The sequence below is a fragment of the Pongo abelii genome, chromosome 6, assembly GCF_028885655.2.
Source record: "Pongo abelii isolate AG06213 chromosome 6, NHGRI_mPonAbe1-v2.0_pri, whole genome shotgun sequence".
NCBI lineage: Eukaryota > Metazoa > Chordata > Mammalia > Primates > Hominidae > Pongo > Pongo abelii.
In genome coordinates this window covers 138,094,687-138,114,905 of record NC_071991.2, presented here as the reverse complement: position 1 = coordinate 138,114,905, position 20,219 = coordinate 138,094,687, and the positions used below count along the sequence as shown (strand labels likewise).

Here is a 20,219-nt window from a genome sequence, read left to right as displayed (position 1 = left end):
CTGCACGGTGGTGTCCCACCATTGCTCCTGGTGAAATGGTTGCAGCAGGCAACAGGGTCAACCTCTTCTATAAAATAGTTCTAGGGGCAATTGGAACCAAGATGACTTCTGTATCTTCCTGTAACATGCATATAACAGCTGTTCTTCTGTAACACCTCTCATCTCAAACTTTATTAGACAACTAATTGTGGTATTTACATTAAAGGTTCCCTAGGAAACTAACAAAGTTACAAACGTGTGTGCTAAAATTTAACACTTGACCTCTGTTGCCATTTTAGGCCATACCCTAAAACTTAACTTTGAATGTACTTGTAGCTGCTCATCAGGAAGAGAGGAACAGATACTGTAAATGTGTTTGTTTTGCTTTGGCATATTTTTGACAGAGGGGAGGGGTGGCACTGTGTCTGCTGGAATATGTTTACAATCTGGTCTATCTGGAAGTTTTTCTATAAAAATCAAACTGGGATCCCAGGGTCACTACACTTAGCTTAGGTCCAATGGTCTAGAAATAACAACTGATTCAATTTAGAGAGTATTTCATTCAGGCCAGGCCTCGTTCTAAGAGCTTTACCTAACTCATTTAACCTTTTTAATCCATTCTACAAATTAGGACATTAAGGTACAGATCAAAGTTATTTGCCCAAACTCATAGCAAGCAAATGGTAGAGCTAGTCAGATCCAGCAAGTCTGACTCCCAACAGCCTGAGTTCTGGAAGCATTACACCAGCTTTTCAAATGTCAGATTGAGACAATTTAGTAGGCTGTAAAATCAGTTTAGGAGGTCTCAACTGGCCATTCTTTCTTTAGTATGTAGAATAAAATGAAAATAGTGTGCATCATGGATAAATACTGTTTTGTGAACTTTTGTTTTGATATATGTGTACACAAGTATATTTATATGCTAGGTAACATGAAATTAATTCTTAAACTGTGATCAAAAAGGCTGACACCATGCTGTGTTGACTCAGATCATCTGACTCCACCTAGAACAAGACAGCAGGATCTGAATCTCAGGTATGAGCTTGGCAAAGCGCCTAACCCATCTATAGCTCAACTTCTTCACCTATAAAGTGGAAATAATAATGTGAGGATTTGATAAATTAACACGTTAAGTGCTAACAGCAGTGCCTGGCCCATAGTAAGTTTTCACTATTATTTCCTGTAACTATATATTGCCATCAATCAAATGTTGTACTTAAAATCCTTTTGGAACTCCTCCCACATAAGTATTTTCCCAAATGCTATACAGCGGGTGGAGGTCCATTCCTTTGAGAAGGCTTGGAACAATTCCCTGCATGGCCCACATGTGGAAAAGAGGATTCCAATATGGCCTCCTTATTCTTTAAACAAAAGAATGCTCTTTTTAAAGTTATCTTTTAAGTCAAGCAACTGATTTCTAAGGAATGGGGCTAATGAGATTATCCTGAGTTCACTGTTGTAGACTGTATTCTTTCCAAAAAAACCTTTATTGATATTGGGGAGTGGGCGCTCATGAGGGGTGGGGTGGGGGTGAGTGGAGGACAAGAAAAAATGAAACCTAAAAAGTACAAAGAGATCTGATGGTTTTAAAAGTAAAGACCTTAAACATCACTGCATCAGCTCAGGCAGCTCACACACAGGTGAGTAAACACAAAACCGGAGAAGTGTCCCCAGCACCCCTTGCAAGAGGGACAGGACTGCTGAAGCTGTCAGCAGGGGAGGGTGCAACTGTTCCACTTGCTTCAGCTTTTCCTGCCATGGTGCCTGCTCTGTGACATCCAAAGAGAACCAAAGTGGGACTGGAAACCCAGCTACTAGGAAAGCCTATCATACCATACCCCAGCTTAAAGCCTGCCAGAGGCTGCTCGCTGCATTCAACCCAAAATCTGAACCTGTGGCCCTGATCTGCTCCTGAGATCTAGTCCCACCCTCTCCTCACCAGTGGGAGGTGCCCTGGACTTTCTGTTCCTTAAACACGGGAGTGACTGTGGTCCCATGCGAGACCTTGATTCCTGCTGTTTCTTACTCCCAGAACACTCTTCACCCTCGCACAACTGGCTCCTCCTACTTGTTCTGCTTTCAGCTCAAATGCCCTCCCTGACCAGTCAAAAGTTCAATTTGCTTTCCTCGCCCATCTATAGCACCTCACCCAGTGCCATTTCCTCCACAGCACTTAGTAAATCTCAACTTGGTTAGTGACTGACTGTCTACCCTTTATAATAAGTTCTCTCAGAACAGAACCTTATCTTCTTTAGTACCAGATTCTCAATGCCTGGGTGGTCAAAAACCTAAGTAGAAAAAAAGGGAGTCCACGCACGGTGGCTCACACCTGTAATCTCAGCACTTTGGGAAGCCAAGGCATGAAGATCACTTGAGGCCTCGACTTCAAGACCAGCTTGGGCAACATAGACTCTCTGTCAACACACACACACATTAGCCAAGTGTGGTGGCACACACTTGTAGTCCCAGCTACTGGGGAAGTTGAGGCAGATCACTTGGGCCCAGAAGTTTGAGGCTGCAGTGAGGTAAGATCGCATCACTCCACTCCAGCCTGGGTGACTGAGACAGATCCTATCTCTACAAAATAGATATACAGATACAGATTTAGATCTGTGAGTAGAGGAGAATTCTGCCCAGTCTCAGAGAGTTGGAAAGTGCTTTGCAACAAATTTTAGAAAAAGTAAAAACTCCTGCTTCACCCATTCCTCTGGCCCTAAAAACTCCTAGTTAGAAGTATGCCTTGAGGGGAGGAGCCAAGATGGCCGAATAGGAACAGCTCCCATCTACAGCTCCCAGCGTGAGCGATGCAGAAGATGGGTGATTTCTGCATTTCCAACTAAGCTTTGAAGAGAGTAGTGGTTCTCCCAGCACGCAGCTGGAGATCTGAGAACGGGCAGACTGCCTCCTCAAGTGGGTCCCTGACCCCCGAGTAGCCTAACTGGGAGGCACCCCCCAGTAGGGGCAGACTGACACCTCAAACGGCCGGGTACTCCTCTGAGACAAAACTTCCAGAGGAATGATCAGGCAGCAGCATTTGCGGTTCACTAATATACGCTGTTCTGCAGCCACCGCTGCTGATACCCAGGCAAACAGGGTCTGGAGTGGACCTCTAGCAAACTCCAACAGACCTGCAGCTGAGGGTCCTGTCTGTTAGAAGGAAAACTAACAAACAGAAAGGACATCCACACCAAAAACCCATCTGTACGTCACCATCATCAAAGACCAAAGGTAGATAAAACCACAAAGATGGGAAAAAAACAGAGCAGAAAAACTGGAAACTCTAAAAATCAGAGCGCCTCTCCTCCTCCAAAGGAACGCAGCTCCTCACCAGCAATGGAACAAAGCTGGACGGAGAATGACTTTGACGAGTTGAGAGAAGGCTTCAGACGATCAAACTACTCCAAGCTACAGGAGGAAATTCGAACCAATGGCAAAGAAGTTAAAAGCTTTGAAAAAAAAATTAGACGAATGGATAACTAGAATAACCAATGCAGAGAAGTCCTTAAAGGACCTGATGGAGCTGAAAACCAAGGCACGAGAGCTACATGATGAACTGCAGAAGCCTCAGTAGCCGATGCAATCAACTGGAAGAAAGGGTATCAGTGATGGAAGACGAAATGAATGAAATGAAGCAAGAAGAGAAGTTTAGAGAAAAAAGAATAAAAAGAAACGAACAAAGCCTCCAAGAAATATGGGACTATGTGAAAAGACCAAATCTACGTCTGATTGGTGTACCTGAAAGTGACAGGGAGAATGGAACCAAGTTGGAAAACACTCTGCAGGATATTATCCAGGATATTATCCAGGAGAACTTCCCCAATCTAGCAAGGAAGGCCAACATTCAAATTCAGGAAATACAGAGAATGCCACAAAGATACTCCTCGAGAATTGTCAGATTCACCAAAGTTGAAATGAAGGAAAAAATGTTAAGGGTAGCCAGAGAGAAAGGTCGGGTTACCCACAAAGGGAAGCCCATCAGACTAACAGCTGATCTCTTGGCAGAAACTCTACAAGCCAGAAGACAGTGGGGACCAATATTCAGCATTCTTAAAGAAAAGAATTTTCAACCCAGAATTTCATATCCAGCCAAACTAAGCTTCATAAGTGAAGGAGTAATAAAATACTTTAGAGACAAGCAAATGCTGAGAGATTTTGTCACCACCCAGGCCTGCCCTAAAAGAGCTCCTGAAGGAAGCACTAAACATGGAAAGGAACAACCGGTACCAGCCACTGCAAAAACATGCCAAAATGTAAAGACCATCAAGACTAGGAAGAAACTGCATCAACTAACGAGCAAAATAACCAGCTAACATCATAATGACAGGATCAAATTCACACATAACAATATTAACTTTAAATGTAAATGGGCTAAATGCTCCAATTAAAAGACACAGACTGGCAAACTGGATAAAGAGAGTCAAGACCCATCAGTGTGCTATATTCAGGAAACCCATCTCACGTGCAGAGACACACATAGGCTCAAAATAAAGGGATGGAGGAAGATCTACCAAGCACATGGAAAACAAAAAAAGGCAGGAGTTGCAATCCTACTCTCTGATAAAACAAACTTTCAACCAACAAAGATCAAAAGAGACAAAGAAGGCCATTACATAATGGTAAAGGGATCAATTCAACAAGAAGAGCTAACTATCCTAAATATACATGCACCCAATACAGGAGCACCCAGATTCATAAAGCAAGCCCTTAGTGACCTACAAAGAGACTTAGACTCCCACACAATAATAATGGGAGACTTTAACACCCCACTGTCAACACTAGACAGATCAACGAGACAGAAAGTTAACAAGGATACCCAGGAATTGAACTCAGCTCTGCACCAAGCGGACCTAATAGACATCTACAGAACTCTCCACCCCAAATCAACAGAATATACATTCTTTTCAGCACCACACCACACCTACTCCAAAATTGACCACATAGTTGGAAGTAAAGCACTCCTCGGCAAATGTAAAAGAACAGAAATTGTAACAAACTGTCTCTCAGACCACAGTGCAATCAAACTAGAACTCAGGATTAAGAAACTCACTCAAAACCACTCAACTACATGGAAACTGAACAACCTGCTCCTGAATGACTACTGAGTACATAATGAAATGAAGGCAGAAATAAAGATGTTCTTTGAAACCAACGAGAACAAAGACACAACATACCAGAATCTCTGGGACACATTCAAAGCCGTGTGTAGAGGGAAATTTATAGCACTAAATGCCCACAAGAGAAAGCAGGAGAGATCTAAAATTGACACCCTAACATCACAATTAAAAGAACTAGAAAAGCAAGAGCAAACACATTCAAAAGCTAGCAGAAGGCAAGAAATAACTAAGATCAGAGCAGAACTGAAGGAAATAGAGACACAAAAAACCCTTCAAAAAATTAATGTATCCAGGAGCTGGTTTTTTGAAAAGATCAACAAAATTGATAGACCGCTAGCAAGACTAATAAAGAAGAAAAGAGAGAAAAATCAAATAGACGCAATAAAAAATGATAAAGGGGATATCACCACCGATCCCACAGAAATACAAACTACCATCAGAGAATACTACAAACACCTCTATGCAAATAAACTAGAAAATCTAGAAGAAACGGATAAATTCCTCGACACATACATCCTCCCAAAACTAAACCAGGAAGAAGCTGAATCTCTGAATAGACCAGTAATAGGCTCTGAAATTGAGGCAATAATCAATAGCTTACCAACCAAAAAAAGTCCAGGACCAGATGGATTCACAGCCGAATTCTGCCAGATGTACAAAGAGGAACTGGTACCATTCCTTCTGAAACTATTCCAATCAATAGAAAAAGAGGGAATCCTCCCTAACTCATTTTATGAGGCCAGCATCATCCTGATACCAAAGCCTGGCAGAGACACAACCAAAAAAAGAGAATTTTAGACCAATATCCTTGATGAACATCGATGCAAAAATCCTCAATAAAATACTGGCAAACCGAATCCAGCAGCACATCAAAAAGCTTATCCACAATGATCAAGTGGGCTTCATCCCTGGGATGCAAGGCTGGTTCAACATACGCAAATCAATAAATATAATCCAGCATATAAACAGAACCAAAGACAAAAACCACACGATTATCTCAATAGATGTAGAAAAGGCCTTTGACGAAATTCAACAACCCTTCAGGCTAAAAACTCTCAATAAATTAGGTATTGATGGGACGTATCTCAAAATAATAAGAGCTATCTATGACAAACCCACAGCCAATATCATACTGAATGGGCAAAAACTGGAAGCATTTCCTTTGAAAACGGGCACAAGACAGGGACGCCCTCTCTCACCACTCCTATTCAACATAGTGTTGGAAGTTCTGGCTAGCGCAATCAGGCAGGAGAAGGAAATAAAGGGTATTCAATTAGGAAAAGAGGAAGTCAAATTGTCCCTGTTTGCAGACGACAAGATTGTATATCTAGAAAACCCCATCGTCTCAGCCCAAAATCTCTTTAAGCTGATAAGCAACTTCAGCAAAGTCTCAGGATACAAAATCAATGTACAAAAATCACAAGCATTCTTATACACCAATAACAGACAAACAGAGAGCCAAATCATGAGGGAACTCCCATTCACAATTGCTTCAAAGAGAATAAAATACCTAAGAATCCAACTTACAAGGGATGTGAAGGACCTCTTCAAGGAGAACTACAAACCACTGCTCAATGAAATAAAAGAGGATACAAACAAATGGAAGAACATTCCATGCTCATGGGTAGGAAGAATCAATATCGTGAAAATGGCCATACTGCCCAAGGTAATTTATAGATTCGATGCCATCCCCATCAAGCTACCAATGACTTTCTTCACAGAATTGGAAAAAACTAAAGTTCATATGGAACCAAAAAAGAGCCTGCATCGCCAAGTCAATCCTAAGCCAAAAGAACAAAGCAGGAGGTATCATGCTACCTGACTTCAAACTATACTACAAGGCTACAGTAGCCAAAACAGCATGGTACTGATACTAAAACAGAGATATAGACCAATGGAACAGAACAGAGCCCTCAGAAATAATGCCGCATATCTACAACTATCTGATCTTTGACAAACCTGACAAAAACAAGAAATGGGGAAAGGATTCCCTATTTAATAAATGGTGCTGGGAAAACTGGCTAGCCATATGTAGAAAGCTGAAACTGGATCCCTTCCTTACACCTTATACAAAAATTAATTCAAGATGGATTAAAGACTTAAACGTCAGACCTAAAACCATAAAAACCCTAGAAGAAAACCTAGGCAATACCATACAGGACATAGGCATTGGCAAGGACTTCATGTCTAAAACACCAAAAGCCATGGCAACAAAAGCCAAAATTGACAAATGGGATCTAATTAAACTAAAGAGCTTCTGCACAGCTAAAGAAACTACCATCAGAGTGAACAGGCAACCTACAGAATGGGAGAAAATTTTTGCAACCTACTCATCTGACAAAGGGCTAATATCCAGAATCTACAATGAACTCAAACAAATTTACAAGAAAAAAACAAACAACCCCATCAAAAAGTGGGCAAAGGATATGAACAGACACTTCTCAAAAGAAGACATTTATGCAGCCAAAAAACACATGAAAAAATGCTCATCATCACTGGCCATCAGAGAAATGCAAATCAAAACCACAATGAGAATGGCGATCATTAAAAAGTCAGGAAACAACAGGTGCTGGAGAAGACGTGGAGAAATAGGAACACTTTTACACTGTTGGTGGGACTGTAAACTAGTTCAACCATTGTGGAAGTCAGTGTGGCGATTCCTCGGGGATCTAGAACTAGAAATTCCATTTGACCCAGCCATCCCATTACTGGGTATATACCCAAAGGATTATAAATCATGCTGCTATAAAGACATATGCACACGTATGTTTATCGTGGCACTATTCACAATAGCAAACACTTGGAACCAACCTAAATGTCCAACAACGATAGACTGGATTAAGAAAATGTGGCACATATACACCATGGAATACTATGCAGCCATAAAAAATGATGAGTTCATGTCCTTTGTAGGGACATGGATGAAACTGGAAACCATCATTCTCAGCAAACTATCGCAAGGACAAAAAACCAAACACCACATGTTCTCACTCATAGATGGGAGTTGAACAATGAGAACACATGGACACAGGAAGGGGAACATCACACTCTGGGGACTGTTGTGGGGTGGGGGTAGGGGGGAGGGATAGCATTAGGAGATATACTTAATGCTAAATGACGAGTTAATGGGTGCAGCACACCAACATGGCACATGTATACATATGTAACAAACCTGCACATTGTGCACATGTACCCTAAAACTTAAAGTATAATAATAATAAATTTTTTTAAAAAAAAGTAGGAAAGATATTTGATAAAGCTTTGTGGTTAACAGTATTTTGAAATATATTTTCAATTTAATGTAATATGTATTATTAGAGTGGAATTATTAGCATATCAGAGCATTAACAAATATGAATAACCCTAGTTACTATATTGAAAAGGTTTCCTTTATAGACAAGAACAGATAAAGCTGGATTTGCTCATGCATTCAGCAAACATTTGAGTACCTACTCTGTATCAGGACTAAAAATAATAGATTTTTAAAGATGAATAATCACAGAATTTGTCTTACAAGAATGGTGCTCCCATCCCTGGGGAGAAGATATGAGCAAGGAAATAACACTGTGAAAATAAAATATGAAAAGGGCTCAGGAACATTCATAAGACATATATGAAAACTGTAACTTGGAAAGTTGCCACATTAATACTTTTTAAAAGTTTTGCTAATGAATTAGTCCTGATTAAAAAGAAATGATCCTAGATAGTCTCCAAGATAGTAAATATTTTAATACTTCTCAATTAAAAATCCTTTTCTACTATTGTGGACCTGTCCAATTGACATGGTTAGAGTTACCAGGAATTACATTGCAATCTACTCTGTACCACTAAGCCTAACATGGTGTTTGTCATTTTCTAATATTTCATATAATTGACAGTAACATTTTCTGTAAATATTATATTACATAAATTTTGTGGCTGAAGTGGCAAAAAATGATATATTCAGGAAAACATTTAATGCTTTTTATTTGCCAATTTAAAATATTTTTACACATGAACAAGTAATTATGGTTATGGCACACCATGCCACAGACAGTTTGCCAATTATATGACTCAGAAATCATTTAATACTTTAAGAATCAACATTAGTTTCTAAACTAATGTCGATTAGGAAAATATTGTTTTCCTATACAACTTTCTCTGGTTCCATTTATTAGAGCTTAATTTTTTATAAGAATACTCATAACTGTGTTGCATTTCCACTATTTAAATATATGTTTTAGAATATTTATTACTTAAATGATAATTAGAAATGTTATTTGTAAATATTTTTATGTAAAAGATGCTTCTAAACCTATATTAAATATAAAAAAACTGTAAGAATATACTGAAACTTAGTCATATAGGTCAAACTACTTGTCTTCTAATTGTTCATTAAAACTTGAGACAAAAACTAAAAAAAAAAAAAAAAAAAAAAAAAAGTATGCCTTAAGAGTTGCACAATGGCCCCTCCACACAACTGCCCAGTCCACAGGAGCTACTTCATAAATTGACTGCACTGACCTCTAACTTCTGTCTACTCAGGGCAAGAATCCACTGCAGTGGACAAAGGGCAAGAGTTCACAGGAACTGCCGACACACAGCTAAGACACCAGCTGAGACGGCGGCTGCACAGCGCTGCAGCTAAGGGTGAGCTCTGAAGTCCTCATCTCGCTGCCTAACAGTCTGTGATGCTAAGCAAGTAACTTCATCTCTGTGAACCTTGCTGTCTTCATTGATAAATGGAGCTAATGCCTATCTATGTCAATGGGGTACCTAAGAGGATCGGCTGAAAGGGCACTAAACCACTAAGCGTGGGAGTTGGAAAAAATAATAATCCATAAAGGGTAGTTGCCATTATCAGAAAGATCCAGGCCGGGTGAGGTGGTTCACACTTGTAATCCCAGCACTTTGGGAGGCTGAGGCGGGTGAATCACCTGAGGTCAGGAGTTTGACCCAGCCTGACCAATATGGTGAAACCCCATCTCTATTAAAAATACAAAAATTAGCCAGGCGTGGTGGCGGGCGCCTGTAGTCTCAGCTACTTGGGAGGCTGAGACAGGAGAATTGCTTGAACCCAGGAGGTGGAGGCTGCAGTGAGCCGAGATCACACCATGGAACTCCAGCCTGGGTGACAGAGTAAGACTTGTCCCCCGCCCCGCTCTCACCACCTCTCCACCACCCCACCCCCTCCCCAAAAAAAAAAAGATCCATAACTCCATTCTTATTCTTGACCAAGCCACTTTAATTTGTAACTTTAATGTGCAATACAAAGTCGATAATCCTTGAAATTCTCACCTGGCTCCTGCAGGAAAACAAAAGTAGAAAGCTTTAAGTACTTTTATATTCACTAATTCAAATCCATGATTCATTTATTCAATTATTCAAGTATTTATTGAGCACCGATCATGTGACAGCCTTGTAGACGAAAGAAGCAAATCACCCTTCCTCTCTCGAGGGTTTACAGTCCAGTCATTAAAACAAATTTGTTGGCCAGGTACACTGGCTCACACCTGTAATGCCAACACTTTGGGAAGCCAAGAGGTGGATCACTTGAGTCCAGGAATTTGAGATCAGCCTGGGCAACATGGCAAAACCTCATCTCTACAAAATATACAAAAATTAGCCAAGAGTAGTAGTCCCAGCTACTGAGAAGGCTGAGGCGGGAGAATCACTTGAGTTCAGGAGGTTGGGGTTACAGTGAGCCATGATCACACCACTGCACTCCAGTCTGGATGACAGAATGAGACCCTGTCTCAAATAAAATAAAATAAAATAAAATATAAAATAAAATAAATATAATTAAAATAAAAGCATGTTAAATAAACCCCTAGGGGTTTATAGGGAAAGGGAACCTTCTTAGTACCTCCCTTTTTAAAGAAGAAAAACTCTTGACTTCCTGACCTGGAAAATGAAAAAGCCATAACCCTTTACTGTTTAAAGAGTTAGTTTTCATATAGTTCTATATAGTAATACTCCCATATGCTGGATCTATTTAAATGTTGAGAGCAGGACACTGTAGTTTTGCAGCTACGTACTGTAAGCTCCATCTGTCCTGTTCACCACTGTAGGCCTGTGCTTGGCACAGAATTGGTCTTAATATATCTTTGATCAGTGGATGGATAAATGAAACCCTAAAATTATAACCTAACTTAGGAAAAAAAATTTTTTTTATTATACAATGGGCCAGGTGCGGTGGCACATGCCTGTAATCCCAGCACTTTGGGAGGCGGAGGCAGGAGAATCATTTGAGCCCAGGAGTTCGAGACCAGCCTGGGCAACATAGTGACACCCTGTCTCTACAAAATAAAAAATGTAAACAAAATAAAACATACAATGAAAAGGAAGAAGAGACCAAAGCAAATGTGAAAACTTAAGGCAGAAATCAGATACATGGCCAGGTGCGGTGGCTCACACCTGTAATCCCAGCACTTTGGGAGTCTGAGGTGGGCAGATCACTTGAGGTCAGAAGTTCGAGACCAGCCTGGCCAACGTGGCAAAACTCTGCCTCTACTAAAAATACAAAAATTAGCCAGGCGTGGTAGCATGTGCCTATAATCCCAGCTACTCAGGAGGCTGAGGCAGGAGAATCACTTGAACCTGGAAGGCAGAGGTTGCAGTGAGCCCAGATCACACCACTGTACTCCAGCGTGGGCGACAGAGCAAGACTGTCTCAAAAAAAAAAAAAAAAAAGCAGATACAGGACGTGGTTAACTCAGCTTCATGCTGTTAGAATATGCAGTTTTTTCAAGTCCATCATAGGCACAAAGTAAAAACTAATGTTTATGAAAAAAGGCAAATATGACATAAAGAAATTTGGAGCACACCCACTTGTACAGAGTGAGGCTGAGTCTACACCTTCAGTCTTCATCATCAGGAGGGATACCTAATTCTTCATCTGTCCACTTGGAAGGATCAGGATACGGGAAGTGACCCTGGTGACAACCATTTAAAAGAAAGAAAAGTCAAGAATTTACATTCTGTGCAACTAATTAAATTGTTAAATAAATCTTGGAAAGAAAAAAAAACAATATGGCTCAGCCCCTGACCACAGGAACGAATTCTACTTTAATTATTCGATGGCCCACCTGTTCTTTAGTCTGTTCATTATATGGGCTCTGGTCTGAATTTTAAAAGCCTCCCCATTTGGAGGTACCAGCCTAAGCCAATGGTACGTGTTTGTGATAGAGGGAGGGTAGCGGGAAGTGGAGGCAATAGGTTTCAAAGGTTCCTGACATCCTGGCGAAGTCCTGGCAAAATATGTTTCCAACTCTCCTAACATTACTGCTGTGAAATGGAGAAGCCTCAGGTGGACTTCCTCATCTTCTATCCTGATCTAAGGGCTTATCTGGCTGCATCATCATCATCTCAGGCCTAACAGCTATACATACTGTACATACTCCGGACAGCTGACCTACAGTGAGGTAGGGGCACCTCAAATAGTAAATGTGCGGACAGCTCACAGACACCCAGGCAGCTCCTTACTGAAGGACAACGGCACAGAGAAGTTCTAAGAGAAATGGGATATGAAGCAACCTGATGCTTCTAGAACTTACATACTGCTTAAGATTTTTTTCCTATCCTGGAAACAAACCCAAATTTACTACAATTCAAAGTATCCTGGATAAACAAGCACAGATTTCAATGTCTTAAAGATGTAATTTCCCAAAGAATGTTCTGCAAATTGTGGTAAAACCTCAGTTGAGGCTAATGATATGTTAGAAAATCACTAAAACTGGCCGGGCGCAGTGGCTCACACCTGTAATCCCAGCACTTTGGGAGGCCGAGGCAGGTGGATCACGAGGTCAGGAGATCGAGACTATCCTGGCTAACACGGTGAAACCCCGTCTCTACTAAAAATATAAAAAATTAGCCGGGAGTGGTGGCGGGCACCTGTAGTCCCAGCTACTTGGGAGGCTGAGGCAAGAGAATGGCGTGAACCCAGGAGGCAGAGCTTGCAGTGAGCCAAGATCGGGCCACTGCACTCCAGCCTGGGTGACAGAGTGAGACTCCGTCTCAAAAATAAATAAATAAAATAGAAAATCACTAAAACTAACTTCCCTTCTCAAGACAAATTAACTCACATCCATCCCACCCAAACCTGGCTGCCCTAGGCCTCTGGACAGACTAGAAGACATTCATCATTTAAAGGAATTTAAGTGTGAAACCTAACCTACCAATGAACCGCTAGTTCAGAAGATAAAAGAATTCATTTCTGGCCAGGCACGGTGGCTCACGCCTGTGATCCCAGCACTTTGGGAGGCTGAGGCAGGTGGGTCACTTGAGGTCAGGAGTTTGAGAGCAGCCTGACCAATATGGTGAAACCCCGTCTCTACTAACAACAAAAAAAAGTAGCCGACGTGGGGGTGCACACCTGTAGTCCCAGCTACTCAAGGGACTGAGGCACCAGAGTCACTTGAACCTGGGAGGCAGAGGTTGCAGCGAGCTGAGATTGTGCCACTGCACTCCAGCCTGGTGACAGAGTGAAACTGTGTCTCAAAAAAAAAAAAAAAAAATTAGCTTTTAGTCTCCCTAAGATGGCAACCTAACAGAAACCATAAGAAACAGACCACCTAAATATACATCCTCGTGTAAAAAAAAGGTGAGAAGATAACATGTTTCATTAAGTAACAGGATTCTTGTATATACATATGGACAAAGTGGTGGCAAAGGGCGATGTCCAGACAGAAAAATGGTCTACAACAGAAAAATAAACAAGCTATTAATACATCCTCCCTCCCCCACCCAAAAAACGACAAGCGCTCTTCTCCTGCACTTACCAGCACCTCTTCTGAGTCATGCCAAAAGCGCCAGAGAATCCAGAACCACATGAGTCCGCTGAAGAACTCGCTCTGGAACACCTGGGATCTGGTCAGCTGGGGGAACTGTCTATACCGGGGCTCAAGGTGCACACCACCACTGGCACTGCAAGACAAAACAACATGGCAGACACCATGCTACATTCTCAAAGCGTTAAGTCATCCAAAACTACTCTGAGTTACATCCTAGAACCAAAGCTAATGTTTCTCATCGCCACTGAAATATAGACAGAAGTTCACAAGCCCTTGAAATACTCACTTTTTACTAAGCTTGCTTCATGTGTAGCAGCAAAAACTGACCAAAACTGACAAGAGGCTAATTTTGGTTTTCAATTAGTGAAGATTCATTATTTTGCACTAGAAATTTGAATGCGTTGATTATGGGGTGCTAGCCCCAAAGGTTTTAGTTAAGGGACTGTGAACTTGTTAGTAGGTCACTAACTTACTCAGAAAAATAAATTAATTTTGCTTTGTTTAGCTATCTATTTGAGAGGCAAATTATGTCCTCTGCCTATTACAATCTTTATTAAAAAGACAACTATATGGGAGAGAGGACTCGCAAATCCCATTAAATATGCTAATGGCTCTGAACAAAGAACTTTCAACAATAAGTTTGAATATGTGTTTCTTTTTTCTTCTTTTCATTCAGACACTTGACAAGTTGTGGCACAGAGTCCATAAGAGTTATAGTCAATTTATTCAGTTGGAGTATAAATATTATATGTTGCATCTAATTTAAATTATTTGCACCTACTGGGGCTATTCCTAAAACCTATTCAGCAGCCATACATATGCTAATACACAGAAGTAGATAAAAAAATTTTAAGAGAATTCCTATATAAAATATGTTTAACAATTTCATTTAGGTAAGAATCAGCTTGTAAACCATATTCTCTTTTGTGTAGCACAGAAATTCGTACCTGTACGAAAAGTGCATCAAAATTTCTTGTCTTCATAATGCACAGATTTATGAACAGTAATATGGCAGTGGTTCTTGAGACATGTTAGCTAGGACTGTTTGTTTTCTGTTTGTTTGTTTGTTTGTGAGAGTCTCACTCTGTCACCCAGGCTGGAGTGCAGTGGAACAATCTTGACTCACTGCAACCTCCGCCTCCCAGGTTCAAGCGATCCCTCGCCTCAGCCTCCCAAGTAGCTGGGACTACAGGTGTACACCACCATGCCCAGCTAATTTTTGTATTTTTTTAGTAGAGACAGGGTTTCACCATGTTGGCCAGACTGGTCTCGAACTCCTGACCTTAGGTGACCCACCCACCTTGGCCTCCCAAAGTGCTGGGATTACAGGCGTGAGCCACGTGCCCGGCTGTTTTGTTTGTTTTTTTTAAAGATAGGCTCTGTCGCCCAGGCTAGAGTGCAGCAGTGTGACCTTAGCTCAAGCGATCCTTCTGCTGACTAAGCACCTCCTGGGCTCAAGCAATCCTCCTGCCTCAGCCTCCCTCCCAAGTAGCTGGGATTACATACAAGTGTACACCCCCACACCTGGCTAATTTTTATATTTTTTGTAGAGACAGGGTTTCCCTATGTTGCCAGGCTGGCAGACTGTTTTTATCCTCTCCCACTCTAAAAGACGACTGGCAGTTATTGAGTGTTTACCATGTGCCAGATACCACACTAAGCATTTTATAAGTTTTAACTCATTTAATTTTCATAACCTTATGATAGGGCTTGTAATTATTAATGATTTACCAGTGAGGTGCTATGTGATGGCAAAGCCCAAGCTCCTGCCTACAAACACACACCATTAAAAATTTCCTCCTTTTATTAATCAAAGACATAACTTTTAACTAGAAGTCCAACCAGCATGATAAAACCAACATTACCACATTGAAATGATAAATTCCATTTTTTTTTCTAAATAGTCATCCAAAATTTAACGCTTTAATTTGGAAGGCTTTATTTAAGGTATTAATAACTAGTTATGAATAAGGTGATTTTTATTTTTTGCAGATGTGTGTATATATGTACTTTAAGTATCATGTTTAAAAGGTCCTACCAAATATCGCCACTTTACAACTTGAATGACATAGCATACTGTTTCTGTAATGTCCTCATATACCAATTATATTATTCATTCAGTATCTACCTGCGCATATAGATACCACATTATGTAACTAAACCATGCAGGATCATTCAATATAGTATAACAAGAGCCTTTTTTTTTTTTGAGATGGAGTCACGCTCTGTCACCTAGGCTGGAGTGCAATGGCGCCATCTTGGTTCACTGCAACCTCTGCCTCCCAGTTCAAGCGATTCTCCTGCCTCAGCCTCCCGAGTAGCTGGGATTACAGGCATGTGCCACCCCACCCAGCTAATTTTTGTATTTTTAGTAGAGACAGGGATTCATTATGTTGGCCAGGCTGGTCTCGAACTCCTGACCTCAGGTGATCCGCCTGCCTTGGCCTCCCAAAGTGCTGGGATTACAGGCATGAGCCACAGTGTCCAGACAACAAGAGCCTTCTTCTTTGATAGCTTTTTGATACAATCTAGGTATAAGTGCCCAGCAGTAAAACTGATTAAAACAAGATTTGAAGGCCGGGTGCGGTGGCTCACACCTGTAATCCCAGCACTTTGGGAGGCCGAGGCAGGAGGATCACCTGAGGTCAGGAGTTCGAGACCAGCCTGACCAACGTGGAGAAACCCCATCTCTACTAAAAATACAAAATTAGCTGGGCGTGGTGGTACATGCCTGTAATCCCAGCTACTTGGGAGGCTGAAGCAGGGGAATCACTTGAACCGAGGAGGCGGAGGTTGCCGTGACCAGAAATTGTGCCACTGCACTCCAGCCTAGGCAACAAGAGTGAAACTCCATCTCAAAAAAAAAAAAAAAAGATTTGAGTAATGCCGATGCCAGCATTATAGTTCAAACCCATCTTAGCAGCTCCCCATGCTTCGTTATTGCTAGAGTGACATGTTGTTTTAATTATAACCTGAAGTAGGAACTGCAAGGTAGAAACCTTTTGGAACAAAGATTTGAAAGACTGCAATTATATCACAGGAACAATGACAACGATTGCCATGATTAAGGAATGCAAAGACTCAACACCTAATTCACGATGTTATGTTCCAAACCAGGTTATGAACTGCATTGTGGCAAACTAGACACCCTGAACAACCCTCCAAATTAAACAACTGTGCTGCTAGATGAGATTTTTAAGATTTTTACAAACATCACTGACCAGGCACAAAAGGAAGGAATCCACCAAGAGCAAAATTCAAGTAAAAACAAGGCCTGGAAGCTAAGCAATCACTGACGCTGCCTTCACCAGGAGCCCTTGAACCTCCACCAGGATAGCTACATGAGGTGTGGGGAAAGAGACACAGCCTGGGGCCCACCCAAGGTGGGAGGGCTAATGACGAGATCGCTAAATAAAGCTGCAGCCCGATATGGTAAAAGGGTGAACAAGAAATAAACCTTCCATGGACAAGGGAACAAGAATTTGTTATCAGAAGCCAGCCCTCAGGTAGATTTACACCCAAATTCACACTACCTGTGTTGGACCTGTGTGGACCAAAAACCCCAAGCCGAGAATTTAATGTGAGCCTGAATTGGGGTGGCGCCCTCAAGAGACAGAGAAGCACGATCTCAAAGAAGTTCCAGGGAAAACAAGCTCAAGATCAAAAAACATGAGGAAGTAAGACACTATCAGCAAGTCCTGTAAGAAGGAAAGAGAATGGGGAAGAAACAACATCCAAGGAAATAATGGCTGTTCCAACTTCAAATGTTTGAGAGTCAAGTTTAAAAACAAAAATGCACCGTTAACTGTTAGTTACATTTTTATTTTTATTTTTTTGAGACGGGGTCTCACTCTGTCACCCAGGCTGGAGTGCAGTGGCACGATCTCGGCTCACTGCAACCTCTGCCTCCTGGGCTCAAGCAATGCTCCTGCCTCAGCCTCCCCAGTAGCTGGGATTACAGGCGCACACCACCATGCCCAGCTAATTTTTGTGTTTTTAGTAGACATGGGGTTTCATCGTGTTGGCCAGGCTGGTCTCGAACTCCTGACCTCAGGTGATCTGCCCGCCTCAGCCTCTCAAAGTGCTGGGATGACAGGTGTGAGCCACCACGCCTGGACAAAGTTACATTTTTAAAACATAAATCAGACCACATTACTTTCCTGCTTTAAAACTCCAGTGGCTCCCTGTGATTCTTAGAATAAAATCCCGAGTCCTCCAAAGCCCTCTCTAATCCGGCCCCCACACTTGTTCCTGTGACCTGGTCTCTCCCACTCTTCCCCTACGCTCCACTCCAGCCTGGCCTCCTGCCAACCCTGCGGGCTCTGGCCTCTCCACCTGATGCCTCCTCTGCCCTTTTATGTCCACCGGGCTCTTCCCTTGAGTCTCTGCATGGCTGACTTCTCATCCCTCAGGTCCCGCTTCAAATCACACTCCCAGGCATTCCCACGCCGTCCCCAAATACAATATCCCTTCTACTCCCACGCCACGCACTCTCCATATTAATCTCCAGCTGTATTCTCTTCATAACCCTTAACAGTACTCAAAAAAGGTCTGTCTTTTCTACTTGTCTCTACTCTCCAGAATGTACACTTCATTCTCTCTCTTGTATTCTGCTATATCCTCAGCACCTAGAAAGGAGCAGGGATATAGAAGATGCTCCATAAACATTTATGCACTTAATTATCACACACTCTGAAATAAGTGTGTGTTATGAACAAGCCAATACCTCTGGGAAGATCGGCATTCCCCCATCTCCTCATGCAGGATCAAGGGCTATCGCTCGTGGCTCTCCATCACTGTCTTTGCCCAAGTCACACAGGGCTTTGCCTTCTGCCCACCCCACACCTGCCCCAGCTCCAGATTCTTAATCCACATGGGACTTCAGGCAAGTCACTCCTTTCATTTCCTGGGCCTCAGTTCCTTAATAACAAAAACAGTTAAAGAATACTTGTACGGTCCTTAGCAAGCACCAGCAATTGTTTTAAACACTTTAGTGAGGCCAGGCGCAGTGGGTCACGCCTGTATTCCCAACACTTTGGGAGGCCGAGGCTGGAGGATCACTTGAGCCCAGGAGTTAGAGGCTGCAGTGAGCTAGGATCGCACCACTGCACTCCAGCCTGCGCGACAGAGTTAGACCCCATCTCCTAAAACACACACACACAAACACACACACAAACACGCTTTAGATAACAGTAACTCATTTAGTTCCTTGCAAATGGACGCTAAATGGGTGAAGAAACTGAGGCATTAAGAGAATAAGAAACTTTTCCAAGGTCCCACAGCTGGAGTGTGGCAGAGGTGGGGTTTGAACCCAGCCACTGTGGGGCCAGAATCCCGCTTGGAATCACGACCCCACATGCCTCTTGGTAAAGTGTAGCTGATGATCTAAGGGACCTGGAATCATCCATGACTCTTTTCCAGTCCTGCTCTTACGGAATCTCTGCACACCACTAACTCGGCTTCGGCAGCTGCTCCCTACCTCGCCCCCCCAGCCCTCCGCCCTCCGGTCTGCGTCTCGGGCCACCTCGCGCGCGGCTCTGCCTGTCACTCTCCTAAACGCCGCGGCTGCCCCAGCGTTGGCTTCCGGTTTTCTTCTCCTCTCACCCGACGGCACTCTCTCTGGGCGGTCGCCTCCACTCCCTGCAGCCAGAGTGATTTTTCAGCATTAAAAAGCGGCCACGTGACGTCTCTGATTAAAGGCTGCCGAACCGACTCTACCCTAAATTCCGCAGCCAGGCACCGGGACCCTGGACCGCGCCCTCCCTAGGCCTCACCGCCGCCGCCCCCCGCCTCGCTCCAGGAGCGTCCACACCCGCCGCGCAGGCTGCTTCCTCCGCCTGGACCGCCCGCGCCGGCGCCGACTCGCTCAGCCGGCTCCGCATTCACGCGTGCGTCTCCCGAGGGCAGGCGGCCCCTAGGACCATGACGGCCCCGCACATGGTGTCCCATCTGCCCAGCGAAGTCTCTCCCTCTCCCTCCGCCCAGCGGGGTCCCTCTCCTCGAGTCGCGGCGTCAGGAGACGGGCGGACTACAGGTCCCAGCATGCCTCGGGACGCGACCTCTTCAGGCGCCCCAGTCAAGGTGAGAGCGTCCCGGAGGCCCGCGCTGTCCGCTACAGGCCGGCGAGGCCTCCATCCCCAGCCCGACACTCACTGGCGGACTCCACCATCTCCAGCAGTCCGTGCGCGGCCGCTTCTGAAAAGGCGGCCTCCAACGCGAGCGAAAGACGCCAGCCGAATCAGAGCGGACATGCTCGCCCGCGTCCGCCCCGCGGTCCCCAGCCGCCTCGCCCCTGCCTACTTCGCTTCCCTGGAGCCCCGCCCCGCGCCTCCCGTGACGTCACGGAGTCGCTCAT

The 20,219-nt window shown here is 43.2% G+C and overlaps 1 protein-coding gene across 4 annotated transcripts in view; it reads right to left on the bottom strand.

Annotated features, from left to right (window-relative positions):
- The window catches only part of NDUFB2 (NADH:ubiquinone oxidoreductase subunit B2), a 25,547-nt gene extending 5,348 nt beyond the window's left edge, over positions 1-20,199 (bottom strand). Inside the window, exons 1-4 of one of the 4 annotated variants that reach the window (XR_010140940.1) lie at positions 20,018-20,199; positions 13,853-13,997; positions 11,904-12,007; positions 8,608-10,377 (exon numbers count right to left, since the gene is read on the bottom strand). Coding sequence is in view for 3 of the 4 variants with exons in the window: in XM_054559902.2 (XP_054415877.1) it covers positions 11,933-12,007; positions 13,853-13,997; positions 20,018-20,115 (318 nt within the window). In the remaining variant the exon portion in view is untranslated. The other 3 variants (XM_054559902.2, XM_009243308.3, XM_054559903.1) reach the window with 3 other exon arrangements.
- Positions 20,200-20,219: the final 20 nt, after the last annotated feature.